General features: G+C 48.5%; 1 protein-coding gene across 1 annotated transcript in view; it reads right to left on the bottom strand.

The window, feature by feature from the left end:
* Positions 1-19,859, bottom strand: part of LOC107113906 (adenylate cyclase type 5-like) — a 368,311-nt gene extending 348,452 nt beyond the window's left edge. Inside the window, exon 1 of the mRNA XM_015415309.1 lies at positions 18,698-19,859. Coding sequence (XP_015270795.1) covers positions 18,698-19,837 — 1,140 coding nt within the window. The 5' untranslated portion in view covers positions 19,838-19,859. The remainder of the gene's footprint in view (positions 1-18,697) is intronic.
* Positions 19,860-20,463: the final 604 nt, after the last annotated feature.

The raw sequence follows: 20,463 nt of genomic DNA on the forward strand, positions 1-20,463 counted from the left end.
CGCCGGGGGTCGGGGGGGGGGGCTCTGCAGCTTACCTGGCTGCTTCTTGCTCTGACTGAGGGCTGCTGAGAGCAGGGGGTGGGGCTTGTTGCATGTGCCCGCCCCCTGAGCTCCTGTGCGCTCCCGCAGGAAATTACCCCTGTATGTATGGATGTGAAAGTTGGACATTGAAGTAACCTGACAGAAAGAAAGTTGATTCCTTTGCAATATAGTGTTGGAGGAGAGTTTTATGGATACCAATATGCTGGGAGCAGGGGGTGGGGCTTGTTGCATGTGCCCGCTGTTATGTATTGACTTGAATGTAAATACTGACATGCGAATCGCCTCATTGAAACTTAATGTTAAGCTTCAGCCTGGGCTAGGATCCTAATGTAACCAATAGGAGTCCTAGCCCAGGGAGTGTCTACCAATCACGTTGCAAAGCGGGACCGCTTGTGATTGGGCATTGTATCTTCAACCTCATAGGTTGTTATCTGTACAGGGGGTGTGGCTACATGAGCCGGGAGTGTTTAAATATAGACAAGCCAGTGTATTTATTGTCTTGTTCTGATCTGTGATGGGTTCTGGCTGGCGATTGTTGTACCGCAACGGAGAAGTAACTGAGCTGAAGAATAAACCGCAATTCTTGCTGAATCACTCTCCGACTCTTTGTTAAGCGCACGACTTAACACCCTGCAAGGCTGCTGGATTTTCCTCCTCCTCCAGCCACTTCTCCCATTGACTGTTCCCTGGGGCTGGGCAGGGTGGACTGTAGACTCTCTGGGCTTGCCCCTGCTTTCCCCACGCCCCAGTGCCTGGGCTGGTGCTGGGACCAGATGAGTCTTCCCAGCCCGGCCCTGGCATCCTTTGTGACTGCTGGTACTGATGCCTCATTGGGGCTGCCGTGAGGCTGGGCCCCAACTGGTGTGCACCCAGAGGTCATTTCGGGGGGGGATCGCGGGGGATTGCAGTTCCCCCTGGTGAGGTACGGGGGGCGGGGCACATGACAAAGCCCCGCGCCCTGCTTCCGGCTGCCCCGCTTCCGGCCCTCATTCAGCCAGGAGGAGGCAGGAGAAGAGGGGAGGGTAAGTTGCTTCCTCCCTGCCTCTCCCCACCCCTGCCTGGGGCCTGGGGCCAGGGAGGGCCTTCGCGGGGCTTCCCTGCACTCCCACTGGCCTTGCAGGTCCACCGCCGGGCCCCTCATGGGGCTCGGCAGTGGAGCTGCAAGGCCGGCAGCGGCGGCCAGGACCGTTGGGGGCGGGGTGTGTGGCCTTATGACACACTTCCGGTGATGTCAGGGGGTGTGGCATATGCTAATGAGTTATGCTAAGGAGTTCCCCTAGCTCTTTTTCTACGAAACGACCCCTGCTCGACGGCGCGCCGTGCGAGATGGAGGTGGATTCCGGGTCGGCGGTAACCGTTTTGTCGACGCAGACGTGGCACAAGCTGTTTCCAACGCGGAGTCGGCGGAGGTTGCAAGCTGCGGACACCCGCTTGTCCGATTTCCAGGGAAATCGAATTCCTCTGGCAGGGAGGGATTCGTTCACAGTGGAGTTCAAGGGAAAAAGTGCTGTGTTGTCATGTTTAATAGCTGAGGGGAACCGAACCAACCTGCTCGGGTTGGACTGGTTTGACCCTCTGGGTATTGCTGTTGTGGGAGTTAATACTGTTGTGGAAAATAAATGGGCTGTATTATATTCTGAATTTCCTGAAGTGTTTGGGGGTGGTTTGGGAAGGTATAACGGTCCCCCAGTGTCTTTTGACTTGGATCCTGGTGTTAGGCCTATCCGCCTTAAATACAGGAAGGTGCCCATTCCGTTCAAGGCAAAAATCGAGGCCGAACTCGATAAGTTGGTTGAGCAAGGGGTATTGGAACCAGTGCCTTTTGGCAAATGGGAAACTCCCATAGTAACTCCTATTAAACCTGACGGGTCAATTCGGATATGCGCTGATTACAAGTGCACCATTAACAAAGCCTTGCAGCAGCATTCGTACCCTGTCCCGGTCATCAGCCACGTTTTGGCGTCACTGGGAGGGGGCAAGATATTCGCCAAACTCGACCTAGCCCAGGCATATCAACAACTCCCAGTAACAAAGGAGGCGGCTGAAGCTCAAACTATAGTAACGCACAGAGGGGCGTTCAGAGTGAACCGACTCCAATTCGGAGTGAATGTCGCACCGGGGATTTTCCAAAGTCTCATGGAGGGGTTACTGAGGGGGGTGCCTGGCACGGTGCCGTATTTTGATGATGTGCTAATAGCGGGCAAATCCGAAGATGAATTGTTGCACCGAGTTAGGGAGGTGCTCAAGCGTTTTTCCGATGCGGGGCTTAAGGTAAAAAAGTCCAAATGCCTGGTGGGGGTCCATAGTGTTGAATTCTTGGGATTCCGGGTGGATGAGTTCGGGGTCCACCCCACAAACGATAAGGTATCCGCAATACAGCATGCACCACGGCCACAGGGGAACAAGGAGCTCCAGTCCTTCTTAGGACTCCTTAATTTTTACCACGCCTTTTTGCCCCATAAGGCGTCAGTGGCTGCCCCATTGCATAACCTCCTGCACAAGGACTCCAAGTGGAAGTGGGGCCCCGAGCATGAGCGAGCGTTTAAGGGGGTGAAAGAATTACTGTCATCAGATGCTGTGCTGACTCATTATGATGAGAACAAGCTACTGGTGTTGGCTGCTGATGCGTCCCCATATGGGGTGGGGGCGGTTCTGAGCCATGTTATGCCGGACGGACGGGAGGCCCCCGTAGCGTTCTATTCCAGGTCGTTGACAGCAGCAGAGAAAAACTACGCGCAGATTGATAAAGAGGCTTTGGCGCTTGTTTCTGCTGTTAAAAAGTTTAATGACTTTCTGTTTGGAAGGCGTTTCATTTTGGTAACGGACCACAAGCCCTTGCTAGGGATCTTTGCCCAGGACCGGCAACTCCCTGATGTTATGTCCGCTCGCATGTTGCGGTGGGCATTGTTCCTCTCAGCATATGAGTTCGACTTGGAACACCGGCCGGGTAAGGCAATTGGACACGCTGATGCGCTCAGCCGCTGCCCTCTGCCCGGCCAGGACTTGGACCCTGCTCCTACTTGCTCAGTTCTGGCTATTGAGGAACTGCCGGAGGCACCCGTGTCAGTGAAGGACATTGCTGCTGCGACAGCAAGAGACTCTGTGCTCAGTCGTGTTCTAAACTGGGTGTGGAGGGGGTGGCCGGCAGGGACTTTAGAGCCGGAATTCAAACCGTATAAAATGCGGGAAAACGAGATGTCCGTATCCAAGGGCTGTCTACTGTGGGGAAACCGGGTGGTTGTGCCTCATCGCTGGCGCGAAAAAGTGCTGAAATCACTTCATGAGGGCCATCCCGGTATGGTACATATGAAAGCTCTGGCCCGGGGATATGTGTGGTGGCCCGGGTTGGACGCTGACATTGAGGAGTGGGTTCGGGGGTGCACGCCATGCCAGCAGGCGAGGGCCGACCCACCAACCGCCTATCCGCAAAAGTGGGAATCGGCGGGAAAGCCTTGGTCAAGGCTACACATCGACCTGGCGGGCCCGGTACAAGGGCAAATGTTCTTAATTGTTGTGGACTCATTTTCAAAATGGTTGGAAGTGGCGCCAATGTCTACCACCACTTCCACTGCTGTAATTAATGTGTTGCGCCGTCTTTTTGCCACACATGGGTTGCCTGATGTTTTAGTGAGCGATAACGGCGCTCAATTTGTTTCTGCCGAATTTGTACAGTTCCTAACTAACAATGGGATACGCCAAATGACTTCTGCCCCGTTCCACCCTGCCTCTAACGGCCAGGCAGAAAGAATGGTCCGCACGACCAAAGATGCGCTTGCAAAGCTGACATCCGGGGACTGGGGAGTGAAACTGGCGTCGTTTCTCCTGCGCCAGCACGTAACTCCATGTTCGGCTACGGGCCGCAGCCCAGCCGAGTTGTTAATGGGGCGACGCCTAGCGTCGTTGCTGGATCGCTTGCATCCTGACCTCAACGACTTGAGGCCCCAGCAGCAGAGTGTTCCCTCAAAGGTCCGCACTTACGAATGTGGGGACACGGTCTTTGCGAAGAACTATGCCGGGGGACATTCGTGGCTTCCAGCCACAATTACTGAGGTAGTGGGCTCCCGCATGTACGTTGTCCAGGTTGCGGACGGGCGCAAGTGGAGGCGACACACTGACCAGTTAAGGCAGCGGTGGGCAACTGGCCGCCCCAGCTCGCAGCCGTCTGAGTTTTCCGACCCCGAGGACCATCCCATACCTCTGCCAGAGGTGAGTACTGCCGAGCCTGCCGAGCCCAGTACTGTCCCTGAGGGAGGGCAGACCCCTACTCTTGGACCCACTGCAAGGGATGAAAGCGTACCTGACCCACTCGAGAGTGAGTCAAGCAGTGTGCCTCCAATTCAGAAGTGCCCTGAACCTCCTCTGCCGCGGAGGTCTCAGAGAGTGCGCAGAGTGCCCACCTACCTAAGCGATTATGATTGTACATAGTGTTTTTGCTTAGGGGGGAGGGATTTGTTATGTATTGACTTGAATGTAAATACTGACATGCGAATCGCCTCATTGAAACTTAATGTTAAGCTTCAGCCTGGGCTAGGATCCTAATGTAACCAATAGGAGTCCTAGCCCAGGGAGTGTCTACCAATCACGTTGCAAAGCGGGACCGCTTGTGATTGGGCATTGTATCTTCAACCTCATAGGTTGTTATCTGTACAGGGGGTGTGGCTACATTAGCCGGGAGTGTTTAAATATAGACAAGCCAGTGTATTTATTGTCTGTTCTGATCTGTGATGGGTTCTGGCTGGCGATTGTTGTACCGCAACGGAGAAGTAACTGAGCTGAAGAATAAACCGCAATTCTTGCTGAATCACTCTCCGACTCTTTGTTAAGCGCACGACTTAACACCCGCCCCCTGGGCTCTTTACTGCCAGAGCTCCGCTCCTGTGCGCTCCTGCAGGAAATGACCCTTGATTACACACAGGGTCTCACCTCTCTGCAAGCAAAACCAAGGAAATGGTACCTGAGGCAGGAAAATGCAAGAAGGAACATCATCACATCCTACACTGCTAAACATAGCAGGGAAGACCAGCTTGAGAACTGAGGGTTTCTCACTTGCCGTGGCCATGCTGTGCACTTCCTTTTTTGGGGGGGGGGTACTTGCTATTGTTTAAATCAATCAGAAAGCTCTTTGGACTTGTTATCTATAGTGCTCAGCCACTGTAAATGCAAATGGATTTTACGTTCATTACAAATAAATCTGAAGAAGCTGAAGGTATCTGAAGAAGTGAGCAATGACTCACAGAAGCTCATACCCTGCCATGATTTTATTTTATTTTTTTGTCTTTAAGATGCTACTGGACTCTTAACTCTTTTCTACTGCTTGCTATTGTTTATACTTGAAATAAACTGATGACGCTGATACACAAAATATATCTACCCTGCAGCACGAGAAGCCAAAGCATCTCTTAACTGCATAAAAGAAACTAAATAGACTGAACAAATTAGTCTCTGGGCCATTCAAAGAACAGACGTTCCACCCCACTACTTAACACTTAAAAATTCTGCAGATCCTCTGGCATGTTGCCTAGATGACTGTTCACAACTATGTGTGCCCAAAAACGTCTTTTTTAGAAGTGCTGGGGTGGATAAAGGCGGGAATCAGGCGCCAGCAAATTATAAACTACACCTAAGAACATAAGAGAAGCCAATGTTGGATCAGGCCAATGGCCCATTTAGTCCAACACTCTGTCACACAGTGGACAAAAATAAAAGGTGCCATCAGAAGGTCCAGCAGTGGGGCCAGGACACCAGAAGTCAACCTGACTTCATAAGAACATAAGAGAAGCCAATGTTGGATCAGGCCAATGGCCCATCTAGTCCAACACTCTGTCACACAGTGGCCAAAAATACCAGGTGCCATCAGGAGGTCCATCAGTGGGGCCAGGACACTAGAAGCCCTCCCACTGTTGACCCCCCCCCCAAGCACCAAGAAGACAGAGCATCACTTGCCCCAGACTGAGAGTTTCTATCTGTTCCTTGTGGCTAATAGTCACTGATGGACCTCTGCTCCATATGTTTATCCAGTTCCCTCTTGAAGCTGTCCATGCTTATAGCCACCACCACCTCCTGTGGCAGTGAATTCCATGTGTTAATCATTCTTTGGGTGAAGAAGTACTTCCTTTTATCTGTTCTAACTCGACCGCTCAGCAATTTCATGGAGTGCCCACGAGTTCTTGTATTGTGAGAAAGGGAGAAAAGTACTTCTTTCTCGACCTGCTCTATCCCATGCATAATCTTATAAACCTCAATCGTGTCACCCCTCAGCTGTCATTTCTCCAAGCTAAAGAGCCCGAAGTGTCTTAACCTTTCTTCATAGGGAAAGTGTTCCAACCCTTTTATCATTCTAGTTGCCATTTTCTGCACTTTTTCCAATGCTATAATATCCTTTTTGAGGTGTGGTGACCAGAACTGTACGCAGTACTCCAAATGAGGACGTACCATCGATTTATACAGGGGCATTATGATACTGGCTGATTTGTTTTCAGTTCCCTTCCTAATAATCCCCAGCATAGCATTGGCCTTTTTTATTGCAGTCACACACTGTCTCGACATTTTCATTGAGTTATCTACTACAAGATCTCTCTCTTGGTCAGTCTCTGCAATCCAGTGGATGGTAAGAAGGAACTAGCAGTTCCATGAAGACTCCTCCCACCCCACCAGTGGACCTTCCTGATGCCAGGCTGGACTGCCCCGTCATATCTACTGTTCATGACATTGCTGCACAAGGCGTGTACTACGGTTGCTACAAGCTCAGGAATCTAAAGCCTTCTAAGGGCAGTTTAGGTCAAACATTCAAATCATGATCCACAGAAAATCTGCCAGAAGACATCATCGTATCTTCTTCCGCTGAAGAGAACATTCCGTTTTGCAGCTCCACGAAAAGTGCGTGGACCTCCATTCCAGTACACTGTCGTAGGTTCCCTTTCCTTAAGACCGGGTAAAAGATTACGAGTTTGATTCGCTTCAGCCCTTTTAATCAAATCAGTTGTCCCCTCAATAATAGATATACAGCTAGTTAGATCTAGAACCTAGACCTTTGAAATCCTTCTTGCAAGCATTAATGGTGGAGGGAAAACTGCTATCATATGATGCAACAGAGAAATGTTACGTGAACGCCACAAACACATGTGTCTTCCCATCCAGTGATTACCTGCCCACCAAGTGTTAATTTGAATCCGATCCGTATAACAGACCCACACAAGAGATCAAACCCATATGGATGTTTCACTCACATACACACACACAAAGTGTGTGGGACTGCCAACATGAAAGCATCTGCCACGCCTCTGGGGGTAATGATATATCAAAATGAATGTGTGTTTTATATACCAAACAGAAGGCTTCAAGAAGCCATCTGCCCTGCTAGTTCCGATATATATTTCTTAAGACTATACAACTCAAATACTAGGGGGAAATGCAAGTGAGCTAAGGGTTGTCATAAGTGGAATAAGAGCATGCCTCCCCCCCGTGCGACTGGGAAGTCAAGTTAATGACTGCATGGAAAAGTCTAAGTGTGAACTGGTGCTTTACATGGGACAATTGCTGGCATTTCCAAGCATGTAGCAGTTTGAAAAGAAAACAGGTCCAGTCACGGATATTATTCATTTACTTAATTCATATCCTGCCTGTCTCCCTAACGGGGACCCAAAGTGGCTTGCATCATTCTTATCCTCTATTTCATCCTCACAACACCCCTGTGAGGTAGGTTAGGCTATGAGTGAGTGACTGGCTCAAAGTCAACCAGCAAACTTCCACGGCAGAGTGGAGATCTGAACCCAGGTCTCCTAGATCCTAATTCAAGGCCAAGTTCAGACTGGCAGTTTGCCCCGAAATACGCGCACTTCAGAAATGTTCCACAACCGGATTAAAGGGGCCGCTCACACAGGCACATCTGTCAGGCGTTCCCCACCCGTACTCAACCCATCTTGCAATGCTTCACTCCCGAGTTTAAAAGAAAGTGAAAGTGGTAGCAGACCCTGGAAAGCGCGATTATCCCGTGTCCATCCCGCACCAACAAAGTGTGAATGCCAAAAGTCGCATTTTTCTTATGCGCATGAGCGCTCATGCGCATAAGCGCATACCTCCAGATTACAAAAAAAAGAAAGCCGTGCCTCTGGGCCAACAGTGTGAACTCTCCCTTGCGCCTCCTCCCGGTATGCTCCCGCATCAGTCGCTGCAGTGTGAACGGGAAAAACCCAGAACAGTTTGTTCCGGCTCTTTTTTGCCACAACTCCCTCCCGCTTCAAACTACCAGTCTGAACTCGGCCCAACCCTGTAAGCACTACACCATGCTGGATATGAATGAACTATCAACATTTAGGTTTTAAAGTTTCTTCATGTGGTTGTTCACAATAATGTCGAGTAATTAAATGCCACTTTTTTGTGTATGTGAACCAGGCCCATGTCAAACGTTACAAGTATTCAAATGACTTTGAAAAAGAAGGATTAAAGATTGCTTTAGGATGGTCACAGGCAACTGTATCTAGATTTTTTAAAATTCTGTTCCCAAGTTTACTCTCTTAAAATAATGTCACAGGCATTTTTGCAGTGGTGAACCAAACCTCCAAAATACATTATAAAGCTCTTACACAGGAGAATAAGCTTTCTTGCAACACATGCATGAAAATAACAGTAATTTAAATTTGGTATCCTTACTGCTACTCACTATTTCTAGAGTGCTTTAAAGCTTAAGCACTGTGCAATAGTTAGAACAAGTCCTGCCTGAAGGCTTGCCATCTAATTTAGACAGACAACAACAAAGAGGGAGAAAGATAAAAAGCCAGCCAACTACCTAAAGACCAAAAGGTATTCAAAATAGCTTGTGTTTATTATCCAAGGACACCTCTCATCAGCATATGACAAAGAGGAGGAGGAAAATGCTACTCTTTGGCTGCGATTTGTCATTTTATTTTGTACGTTTTAGGCTGCGATTTGTCATTTTATTTTGTACGTTTTAGTAAAAAAAAGGGGAAATGGTTTTAAATGCAGAGACCAGAATCCAACTTCTTTTATTGGAATGAGAAATTCCCAATGGGTTTCATACTAGAAAAAAAAAATCCACATAAACATCCCTTGACTAAGGCTTTCAAACTATAAACAGAGTAAATGTCAAGAGAATCTATACAGAAAAGAGTATCCATTTGGACTGGCTGAGAAATGTGTGTATTCTTTAGAGTGTTCCACATTGCACATGCTACAGTCTCCAGCTTTAGTTTCTTTAACACTACAGAACGCACAAACAGTATATACTTATTCCCATTTGCAGCCACCATATTCTGAGCACAAGATATCCTGTGAGGAGCTATTTTTCAGCAAAGCAAAACAAAAAAATGCCTTAAGATTATTCTGAGTCTAAATAAACACTTTATAAAGAGAAGTTTAAAACAGCATACATTAATCCAGACACTGAATGCCTTTCCCTTTTAAAGCCTTAACAAATCTGCAGAGTTTCAGTTTCTGAAACTTTAACTGGGTCGGTTTTTAGTAGCTCTGATAATATGACCGGGGGGGGGGGGGGGGCGGTTTGGGTAAAATAAAAAAAACATTTACAAGAAGTATATGAAGGATTAATTTGGTCAACTTCACTAAAGAATGAAAGAAATAGACTGAGATTAATCACAACACTATAAACCAGTGAACTGATGTGAAACAATTAACAAATTATAAGCCACGGCATCCATTATTATTTATAACAATTATTTATATAGCTAATATAATGAAAACACATGTATGTGAGTGATACAGATTTAACAGCTGAATTTTTATCTTGGAACCAACAGCATTGCCCAAGAGATTGCTAATTTTATTTAAAATGTAATAAAGCATATATAGCAATTATAATATATATGAATAAAATTAGTAAACGTGGGCATGTTTATAGGAGTTGCCTTCTAAGCAAAAAGTGTGGGTGTGTGGAATAAAAAGCAAGGATCCCTTACTCCTGCATTTACTATGGGGTCAATTCCATTGTTTCGTCCTGATTCAATTGACAAAGCAGGCCACACCAAGGGCATTCTTGACTTCACCAAAGTTGGCAGCACTTGACAAAAGTAATTCGGCAGCTAACAATATTCGATGGGCCAGTGTTGATCAGTATTCCAGCCCCAGTTAATAATCCGAGACTCCAGTAGGCATGGAATTCAGTTCGCCAGATGAACATTTTAAAAATAGAGCATACCCATGAAGCTTCATTTTCTGTTTTGTAGAGCTGAATCCCCCCCCCTTGTATGAGAGAAGAGAATTTATATTATGACATACCCTACAGAATAAAGGGATAACTCCTTCAAGTAAGTTTCGATATAAATAGAAGTAATAAGAGCAGATTTCTGGCTCCCAGACTCACGCATTTCAGCAAAAGTGGCTATGTAAGTTATGAACAGTAGCAAAATTTGCATGAGGTCTGGCTGAGTCACAGCAGTAACAACGCACTTGCCTCAGGCACACAAAGCTGAGGGGCACAGAAAAAAAGATAAAATATGCATCTGTTATCCTAAGCCACCAGGCCATTAGGAAAGGGCCACATTTTTATAAATTCAAATTGAACCAAGCAAGCAGGGGCACCCGGTCCATCCATCCAAAAGGGGCAGTGCCCCACCAGGCTCAGCTCCTGGACTCCTTTACAGTGAAAGTAAAGCCTTACTGAAATTACTACCAGTCCACAGCTTGCCGGTTGTCTTTTCAAGAGCCAGCGTGGTGTAGAGGTTTAGAAGAACATAAGAACATAAGAGACGCCAATGTTGGATCAGGCCAAAGGCCCATCCAGTCCAACACTCTGTATCGCACAGTGGCCAGAAATACCAGTGCCATCAGGAGGTCCACCAGTGGGGCCAGGACATTAGAAGCCCTCCCACTGAAGGGTGGACATTAATATGGAGAACCGGGTTTGGTTCCCCACTCCTCCACATGAAGCCTGCTGGGTGACCTTGGGCCAGTCACAGTTCTCTCAGGACTCTCTCAGCCTCACCTACCTCACAAGGTGACCGTTTAAGGGAGAGGAAGGGAAGGTGGTTGTAAGCCACTTTTAAGACTCCCTAGGGTAGAGAAAAGCAAACTCTTCTTCCTCCTTCAATAAACCTAATTCTTCAAGTCTGTTTGCCTTTCTGGGCCTCAGCCAAGTTTCCCCCTATCCTCTCGCTAGAGGGGGTTCCCCCCGTTTTTCTTAAAGGTACAAGCTCTTTCCTGGACCAAATCCCGTGGCTGCCTAATGCAAAACTATAAAAGAGGGTGAGACATAAGGAAAGATTCACAGGCTTGTTCAATGGATTCTTAGTGAATTTATTGACCGGAGACTCACAAAGGTAGCAAAACCTGCTGCCCAGTCTCCAATTGTAGCAGTGGAAATTAAGTGAAGGCTAAGGCAATGGGTGTGGTTTTGCTTTGTTATTAAGGTATGGCTTTGGCATTTGAGTTTTTAAAAACACAATAAATTATGTTTCTCTTGTGCACATACTGAAATCTGATTTTTTTTCCCATGCATTCCTTTTGTTTCTTGGCATGGAAGCCTAACTTTTAAAGTTTGTCTGCTGATTTTACGCTGCTAAGCATCATGTGAGTTTGTGCCTACGTGATGGTAGGCTTCTTTAAACATATATAAAAGCAGGCTAAGTATTCACAAAAGTACACAATCCTGAATTTTTTTTTAAAGGAAGCTTACTTCTTTGGTTAGAATATTGCTGAAAGAAGTTATAGGATACTTATAGTGCATTCCTATAACAAGTTGCTCCAGTCTAAGTCCACTGAAGTTAAGGGGCTTAGATCAACTTAATGCTGCATAGAAAAAATCCCCCCTACACTGGACTCTTTTTGACTTGTCCAGCCAGTGATGTGCTTGTTTACTTGGAAGCAAACTAAGGCCCCTGCCACACGGGACGGCTGAAACGCGGCTACTCAGAGCCGCTCCAAACTTGAGACGCCGCGGCGGGATCCCACGGATCCCCTGAGCCGCAGCGCATCGCTCCCCGGCATGATCACATGCCGGGGAGGAAAAGTCCGATGGGAGGGGGAGGCTGCCGAACTGCGCATGCTCGAGCATGCGCAGTACAGCCGGGGGCCGGGATGCGGCGGCACAAGGACGCGCTGCCGATCCCACAGCCCAGCTCGAGGCGCTCCAATGGATGCAACCACCTAGATAGGTGGTTCTTTTTTACGGCGCGGTATCGGCATTTGGGATGGATCAGGGACGGAGACGGCACGCTCCCCAGATGTTGAGGTGGGATCGCGCCTGTTTGCTCCGCCCCCGTTCCGTCCCGCTCCCGGCCCAAATGGGCTTGTATGAACAGGGCCTAAGTAGAATAGATTTTGTTCCCAAGTAAACATGCACAGAATTGCAGTATGCAGCTTTTTTTTTTAATTAACAAAGCTTGTTACCCTTAGGTGGATAAAAGAAATTAAATACAAAATAGAGAGCTAAGCCTAACTCGGTGATGTTGCCAAATGGTTGGAGGGATGGTTGTGGATAGAGGTGGTTGGAAATGGTGGCAGAGACCACGCCATTTCTCCCTCAAGAGAATCGAGTATAACAGCACAAAAGCCCAAGGAACCAGGTAAGAGACTCTTCTTAAGTTCAATGACACATTATCCATTAAAAAGCTAATTGCTGTGCTTGTGTGTTCTTAGCATACAAAAGACAAGGACAGGGACAAAATCAGAGTTAATTTGCTCTGGCTCTGCTCACAGTTTATTGCCCTCTGCCCTACGAGTCCCACTGGGCACCAGCCATCACTGCAACCAGGCACTGCAAATTTCAGACTTTTTTTAAAAAAAGGTTTTTATTGAAAATTTAACATCGGATGGTCATACGTACTGTAGTTTAATTTTGTGTTTTTAAACAGCACATTAAACACGCTATTACTTATGCATTAGTTGGAGATTCCTGGAGATTTGGGGAGCGGCCCCCGTGGAGGGGATGGACCACCGTGGGGTATAATGCCACTGAGCCAATTCTCCAGAGCAGCCACTTTTCTCCAGGGGAACTGATCTCTATCATCCAGAGACCAGCTGTGATTCCAGGAGATTTTCAGGCCCCATCTGGAGATTGCCAACTCTATCATTAGGTGATTGTGTGTGCAGATCTCATGACTAAACTAAGTCATGTTGTTATTATACTTGTGATTCGCATATCTAAGTTTTTACAAAGCGAACTACGATGAGAGGATAGGGAGACACCATTTTACATTCTTTCCTTGGGGGCAAAATTAGCTACTTGTGGCTCAGGGCTGAGTGGTGACTAAGGCTCCAGAGTGCAGGATGGCTACTATAATACGGCCCCCAAAATGTATTTATCTGCTTCATTTATACCCCACCTTTCTTCCCAATGAGGTCCCAAAGCAGCTTGTATCATTCTCCACTTCTTCATTTTATCCTTACAACAACCCTGTGAGGTAGGTAAGGCTTAGAGAGTGTGACTGGCCCAAAACCACCCGGCAAGTAACAATGGCAGAGTGGGGATTTGAACCTGGGTCTCCCAGATCTTAGCGTGATACTCTAACCCAATAGCATGAGGCCTGCCTCTCAAAGAGATACTTGTTCCTACACTTCAAGGTGTGAACCGCCTGTCAGCCACAATCTCCACTGGGCAAGGGCCTTGCTCCCTTTCCTGAAACACAGGGCAGAGGCCACAATGGGGAATGAAACTCACAAGAGCCCCAGCTAGAACCACAAGAACATAACTGGCTCCCAAGTCACTAAGTATCACTGCTCTAACCACTGCACCACACTGGATCTCATTCGACAAGAAGTATCTCAGTGAGTTCCTTAAGACCTACCAGGGCCCCTGCCACACGGGGGGGACGAAACATGGGCAAAGTGCGGCTTTTTAAAGCCGCACCAAAAAAGACACACGGCGGCGGGATCACATAGATCCCCTGAGCCGCCACGCACTTCCTCCCCGGCATGATCAGATGCCAGGGGGAAGCCACTGAAGGGGGAGGGAGCCAGCTGAACTGCGCATGTGTGAGCATGCACAGTTCAGCTAGGAGCCTCGGAAGCGCCGGCGATCCCACGGCCACGCTTGCCGCGGCCTTTCTGGTAAGTCCACCTCTAGGGGTGGTTCTTTTTTGCAGCAGGTTTTCGGCCGGAAGGGCCGGATCGGGGACGGGTGCGCGCCACTTCCCAGATGTTGCGGTGAGATCGCGCCCGTTTGCGGCACCCCCAATCCGTCCCTCTCCCGACCCAAAACCTTCCGTGTGACCGGGGCCCATGAATATCATTTGATGTTTCATTGGATCAACATGCAACTTTATCCTTTCAAGGAAAAGCAACATACATAAGATGGGGGCTATCAAGGAGTTGTGGAAAAGGGAACAATTTAGGACCACCAACAACCCCAATCTCCCAGGATTCTATAAACTATCATGGATTCAAGCTGGTTAATATCTCCTTTCCCCTATTTTTTTCCTTTAACCAGAACCCTAGTCACATGTTACATGGCATGCAAGTACATCTGTTTATAAGAAATAGCCATAGCCAATGTGCCACATTCCCTCTGCCCCTGAAACCAGGGACCAGTGCCTGAATAAATGTGAGGTTTGTGTCTCACATTCAATTGTGCATGCATTAATGTAACATGAGAACTACCTAGGGCTGCCAAGTGGGGGCGGGGAAACCCCCACTTTGGAGGGCCGATTTCCGGAACTCCGCCCCCCGATTTCCGGAACTCCGCCACCCGAAGCTGCGCTCATGTTGGGGGCGTGGCCCAGATCGTCGGGGGGAAACCATATGGTTTCCCCCCTGACGATCTGGGCCACGCCCCCAACGTGAGCGACGTAGCATGTCACTTTCTGTGACGTGCTGGTGGCGCGCGCATGTCCTGAAAGCACTCCCGGAGCCCGACAAGGCTCCCCCGGCGGCAAGGGTAAGTACACTTGGCAACCCTAGAACTACCCAATGCACATTTAAAAAAAAAAATCAAGTGTACGCTCTACATGGACTACGTATGCATTCATTGTAACAGGGCTCAAGTCTCAGCTGATCTCCACATTCCATGCATCCTGGAGCATGCTTAGTCCTCATCTGGCCTTTTGCATCGTTTCCTTTTTTAGTTGTTGTGTTTTTTTGCCCCTCCTGAACCAGAAACACCCCCTACATGGTGGATGCCCTGGATTTGCTGCTTTCATAATTGCCATGTGCCATTCAGTTCACTAGATATAGTGATCTACATCCACTACGAAAAGTAACAAAGCTAGTCAACAAATATGTTTAATTAGCAAGCCTGTGGGGAGACAGTTTGTTCTCAGACATCAAGGACTGAGAGAGTTAAAAGAGTATTGTAGGCATTGGTAAATGGTCTAAATGGCTGGGAGCCTCCCTTGGATCAGTTATAAAACACAGACACACGATGGTGCAGCTGTCTCCGAACCATGCTCTCAGGACACTGCTGGTAAAGGAGAAGCACTAGAATAAAACAAGAGGCAGGAAAAACAAAATATAATTGTTTTGACTCCCAGGCATCTTCCTATCTAGATCAGTGAGCATCTAATGCCAGGTTAACACCAGTTTGAAGTTGACAGAAATACACATGGTTATAACACAGAAACGATTCTAGGTGTCTAATATGTGTATAGGTCGTGTTTTTTTAAAAAAAGTTGTCCTGCAGAATATGAGTTAAATGCAATTCTTTAAAATAAACTATCTGTTGGTTTGGTCTTTCAAGATTTGTGCCCAGATATTTTAGTGCTGCACCAAAAATAATCTTGTTGCACAAAAAACCAGACTGAAACAACAGAAATAGAACATACAAGGGGCGGACCCGCGATACTCGTGGGGGGGGGAGGGACCTCCACACATGAGGCAGAGGAGGAAGCAGCAGGAGGAGGTAAGTTCCTCCCCATCCCACCGGTTCCTCCCCCGTCTCCTCCATCCTGCTGGTTCCTCCCCCGTCTTCTCCACCCCCTCCACCCCCCGCTCGATCTCCCCCCTTCCCGTTCCTCCACCCCCGGCTCCGAAGCGAGGCCCGAGCGGCTTGCGCAGGGGACGCTCTGTCACTTTTGGGGGGATTTAAGTATCCCCCCGGTATTTTTTCCATGTTTTTAGATTTTTGTGCACACCTGGGGACTGCCCCAAGTGTGCACAAAAATCTCCCTCCCTCCCAGGTGTCCCCGATGCGCGGATTTAGGTATCCGCACGCAGGGGGCGCCTTTCGCTATTAGATATATAGATGAAGCCATGGACCAGCGTCACACATTGCACTCTACTAGAATCCCCTCTTGACCAGCAGATATATAATAAGTAAGAATAATAAAAAAGGGAAAATTAGAGTTGTCACTCCAACTTTATTCAAAGATAAATTCAAAATAAATGTAGAAGTTCCTCCACAGGATTGGAAGATCCGAGATAAACCAAAAGAGCTTTTTGATAAGATTACTTCTCAAGGGATTCCGTACATTAATATTGTTTATAACAAGTTCTCCATATTTGGAAGGTCATGATGAATTTAGATCATTAATCCAATTATAGAACAACAATTCTTGATGCAAAACAAGGCTGAAAAAAGTAGCAGCTAGAAGACATGAAAATACTTGGATTTTTTAAAATTTTTTTATTAAAATACTTGGATTTAGTTGTCTTTCATGCTCCCCCTCTCCAAGCCAGAAAGAAAAACGGAAGAAAGAAGTATATGCATCCGTGGGGTGGTGATGAAGAAAAATTAGATTTCCATGGTAACAAGCTACAGACTAGGTAACAAAAGCCTGTTAATAGTTGTGAAGCAGTTGCCAACATAAATTTTAGTATGAGATGGCTCTCAACATAAGCTGTTGTCTTCACCTAAAAAAACAACAGGTATTAACTCAAGGGATTCCAAAAGGCCTCCAGAAACAGAGGCTCTGAAACAAACAATCTGTCATATTTTGAACTGAACTAAGCCGACATTAATTTAATGACACCAAAGATGAAGTTTGAGAAGACTTCAAGTGATTTACATACATTATCTCCAGTACCTTACAACAGCTATATGAAGCAGACCAATATTGTGATCCTCATCTTGCCAATGGGTTGGAGCTTCGGTTGAGAGAACAGCAGCTTTGCTGAGCCAAAATTTAGGCCAGAGGCTTGTCAGCTCATCAGGCTGAATTATCTCTGAAAGTACACTAGGAATTGCAGAGGCTGGGGGACTCCCAACCAAGGCTCCCTCCAAGGAGGACAGCCTGTCATTTATTTAACTACAATGCAGTCCTGTACAGAGAGTGATGGGTCATGTGCTACACTGTCATGTTGGTTGTGCTGGTCAATGGGCTTAGAAGGGTGCAACTCTGTTTAACTGCATTGTAGCTTGGATTAAGCCACTTCATCCATAAAGATGCAAATGACATAAGTATGGGATCCTCTACACAAATGATAACCCAGTAACACCATAATTACTTAACCCAATGATACCTAAAGGATGAATCTATATGTCATGGAATCCTTATGGATATATATTCATGCCTACTTTGGATTCTGGTCAGACAGCTGTATATGGAACCCAAGGAATTTTTTGTCCTAGAGGCTAAGACAGGTATATTCCAAGCAAAGAAAACCACTAGCTGGTTCTTACTAAAATGCCTGTGAACCAACGTCTTTACCTTTCCTATTTACTTCCTATGCCAATTATCAAAGGTGCATAAATACTTTGGAAATTGATTAACTGGTACACAGATCAACACATGATGTCCATGTTTTAGGCAACATGTCACAAAACACAGGCTTAGGCCCCTACAACGATACACATGCATGCCAGTATGTAAAGGTGATGTCCATGGACCAGGGGTGGATTAAGGCTTACTGGTGCCTTAAGCACTGACCAATCTTGGTGCCTGCCCCTCCTTTCCACACTGACCCAGTCCATTTTAGCTGTTGACCTGTCTGACCAGATATACAATGCAGATTGCAGCAATACAAACATTTATTCATATGATAACAATGTACAAACTAAGCCAAGCTTGGGCTACTACATAAAGTTCTTTTCACCCTTTTCCCAACTTTGTGGTGCCTCCTTTGGCCCTGGTGCCTTAAACACATGCTTAGTCTGCTTAATGGTTAATCTGCCCCTGCCATGGACTCAACAAGAGAGCTAGGCAGGACGCATCAAAGGCGTACAATCTACAATACTCCCTCGAGTTAAGAAACTCTCATGTCTTTTTTTATTGTACATGTAAGGTACGGCAACAGGTAGATCCCTGTTCCATACCTTCTAATTTGGTGGAATGTTTATTAACACATTAGGAAAGACCCATTTTAATTGCCAAAACATACCCAGAAAAGTTAAGCAAGTGGCTATTTTACTAAACAGAAAGACAACATTGGTATGAATGTTGAAACAAAGTGATTTACGTTTTTCAACTCCATACATTTGATAGCAGTAGCCTTTACTCCCTCTAAAACATTCCTACACAGAGTAATGAGTAAAGATTACTGGCCCAAGACACTCCCATCTTCTTGAACAAACAGTTATCAAATGCACTACTGACCTACGAGCATTTGTATACAAATCTTCAACAGTCAGAAGCTAGTTTATTCCTAGCACACCGATTACTGTGTGCCTTCTAGTCCTATGCATCAAGCATGAATCCTGAACATGTCCCCAAACGAATGTTAGCTTACTTACATTACGTGAAACACCGGGGGAACCAAATTCAAAAGATTGCCAGGAACATTAACAATCTCCCATCCAAAATTTCAGCCTTACCTGTTTCAGTAAGAACTTGTCCTCTGCATTAACCTTAAGAGAAATGGCCAGGTGGATGGCAGACAAGACCACCCCACTGATGACTGCAGCCCTCATCCTGACGGGCAGCAAGGTGTAGATACTGTAGATGAAAAAGATGGTCCACCAGATGCCCTCCGAGGCGCTCCTGGGCTGCATCAGCAAGCAGCCCACGACTTGCACGGCCAGCACCACCAAAATGACAGAGTAGCACATGAGCCACATGTGGTCCTGGTGGAACTCGTTCCGGTTGCAGACGGCTCCCAGGGCCACCATCACCAGGATGGCCAGGGAGAGCACCACCACATAGGGCACTTGGTAGTGGCCGTGAACGGTGTGGAAGAGCAGCATGACCAGGCACACTAGGACCAACAAAGCCATCAGCATGGTCAGGCTGCTTTGGTTGAGACGGAAGAAATACCGCTGGTAGAGGTGCTCCAGCTTCTCCGACTGGAACTTCTTGGACCTGAAGATCTCCAGCAGGCCGCCGCAGCAGCTGCTCAGGGAAAAGCCGGCCTCGGAGCGCCCTTCCTCGTCCAGTTGCTCTTCGTCCTCCTCCAACTCATCGATCTTGGCCCTGATCCGCTTCTCCTCCAGGCCCAGCTCCACAGAGCGCGGGCCCACCTCCCCCTGCTCCCCGCCGTAGCGCCTGGGGCTCGTGGCCGGCGGGGGGTCCCCGGCGCAGCGGGAGCACTGGCTCTTGTCCCCACCGTGGTCCTGCCAGGCAGACTTGGACCTGAAGCTGGTCATCCTGCAGCCACTTACCCCCCGGCCCCTGCCGCCGGGCGGCTCATAGTCCTCCTGGCTCCGCCACCGGCTGGCCATACGGGAAGACTTCTTGAGGGAGGCCCTGGTGGGAAGAGGGTAGGAGTAGCCATTGGCCCGAGACACCGCTTCCCCCCATGCAGACCGGTGCCGCTCTGCACCCCCGCCTCTGGGCACCACCGCCGTGGGGGCTCCAAACCCCGGAGGGCTCACGCTGTTGGGGCGGGACATGCCCTGCGGGGCCAGGGGAGGGAAGGAGGGACAAGCCACAAAGGCAGCCGGAGGGAAAGCAGTCTCAGTCATCCGATTCCCCCAGGCCCGGCCGGGAACAGCCTGATCCTCCCAGTCACATCTCATGCCCTACACGGAAGAGGCACGGAGCACTCCCAGGACTTCTGCCAAGGCGGCCCCGACTGAGCCCAGAAATCCACTCCTGAGGGACGGCCCAGGCCAAGCCCTCCGATGCAGGCAGACCAGTCACTCAGCCGGCTCTCCTCTCCTCCCCAGAGCCCTTCTGGGTCCAGGAGGCAAAGCCTTGAGGAGTCCACCGCTGTCGCCGTCGTCCCCGGTCATGTCCCCAGACCTCTGGCCGCTCCTTGGCGCATCAGTCCCGCCGAGCCAGGGCCACGCACCGGGGGGAACGCAAGCGGCGGCGGGCGAGGGCAGCGGGACTTGGCAAGGTTTGGGCGGCGGGAGAAGCGCCCCGGGCCCGCCTGCCTCCCCGGCCTCAGGGGAACCTCCTCAGCGCCCCAGGGAGAGACTGGAGAGGCGGCACATCAGAGCGCACGAGCCCGCCCGCCGGGCAGAGGCGCACGACTCCCCGCCCGCCCATTCGGCGCTCGCCACCGGGGGCGGCAGCAGCAGCAGCGGCAGCAGCAGGTCCCTCGCGCTGGTCATCTGCACAGACGCCGCCGGGGGCCACCGCGGAGCCGGGGGCGCGGGGGCGCCGCTGGGGTCATCGTCCGCCTCTCCCTCTTCGCTCC

The sequence above is a fragment of the Gekko japonicus genome, unplaced genomic scaffold (genome assembly GCF_001447785.1).
Source record: "Gekko japonicus isolate JY-2015 unplaced genomic scaffold, Gekko_japonicus_V1.1 scaffold539, whole genome shotgun sequence".
NCBI lineage: Eukaryota > Metazoa > Chordata > Lepidosauria > Squamata > Gekkonidae > Gekko > Gekko japonicus.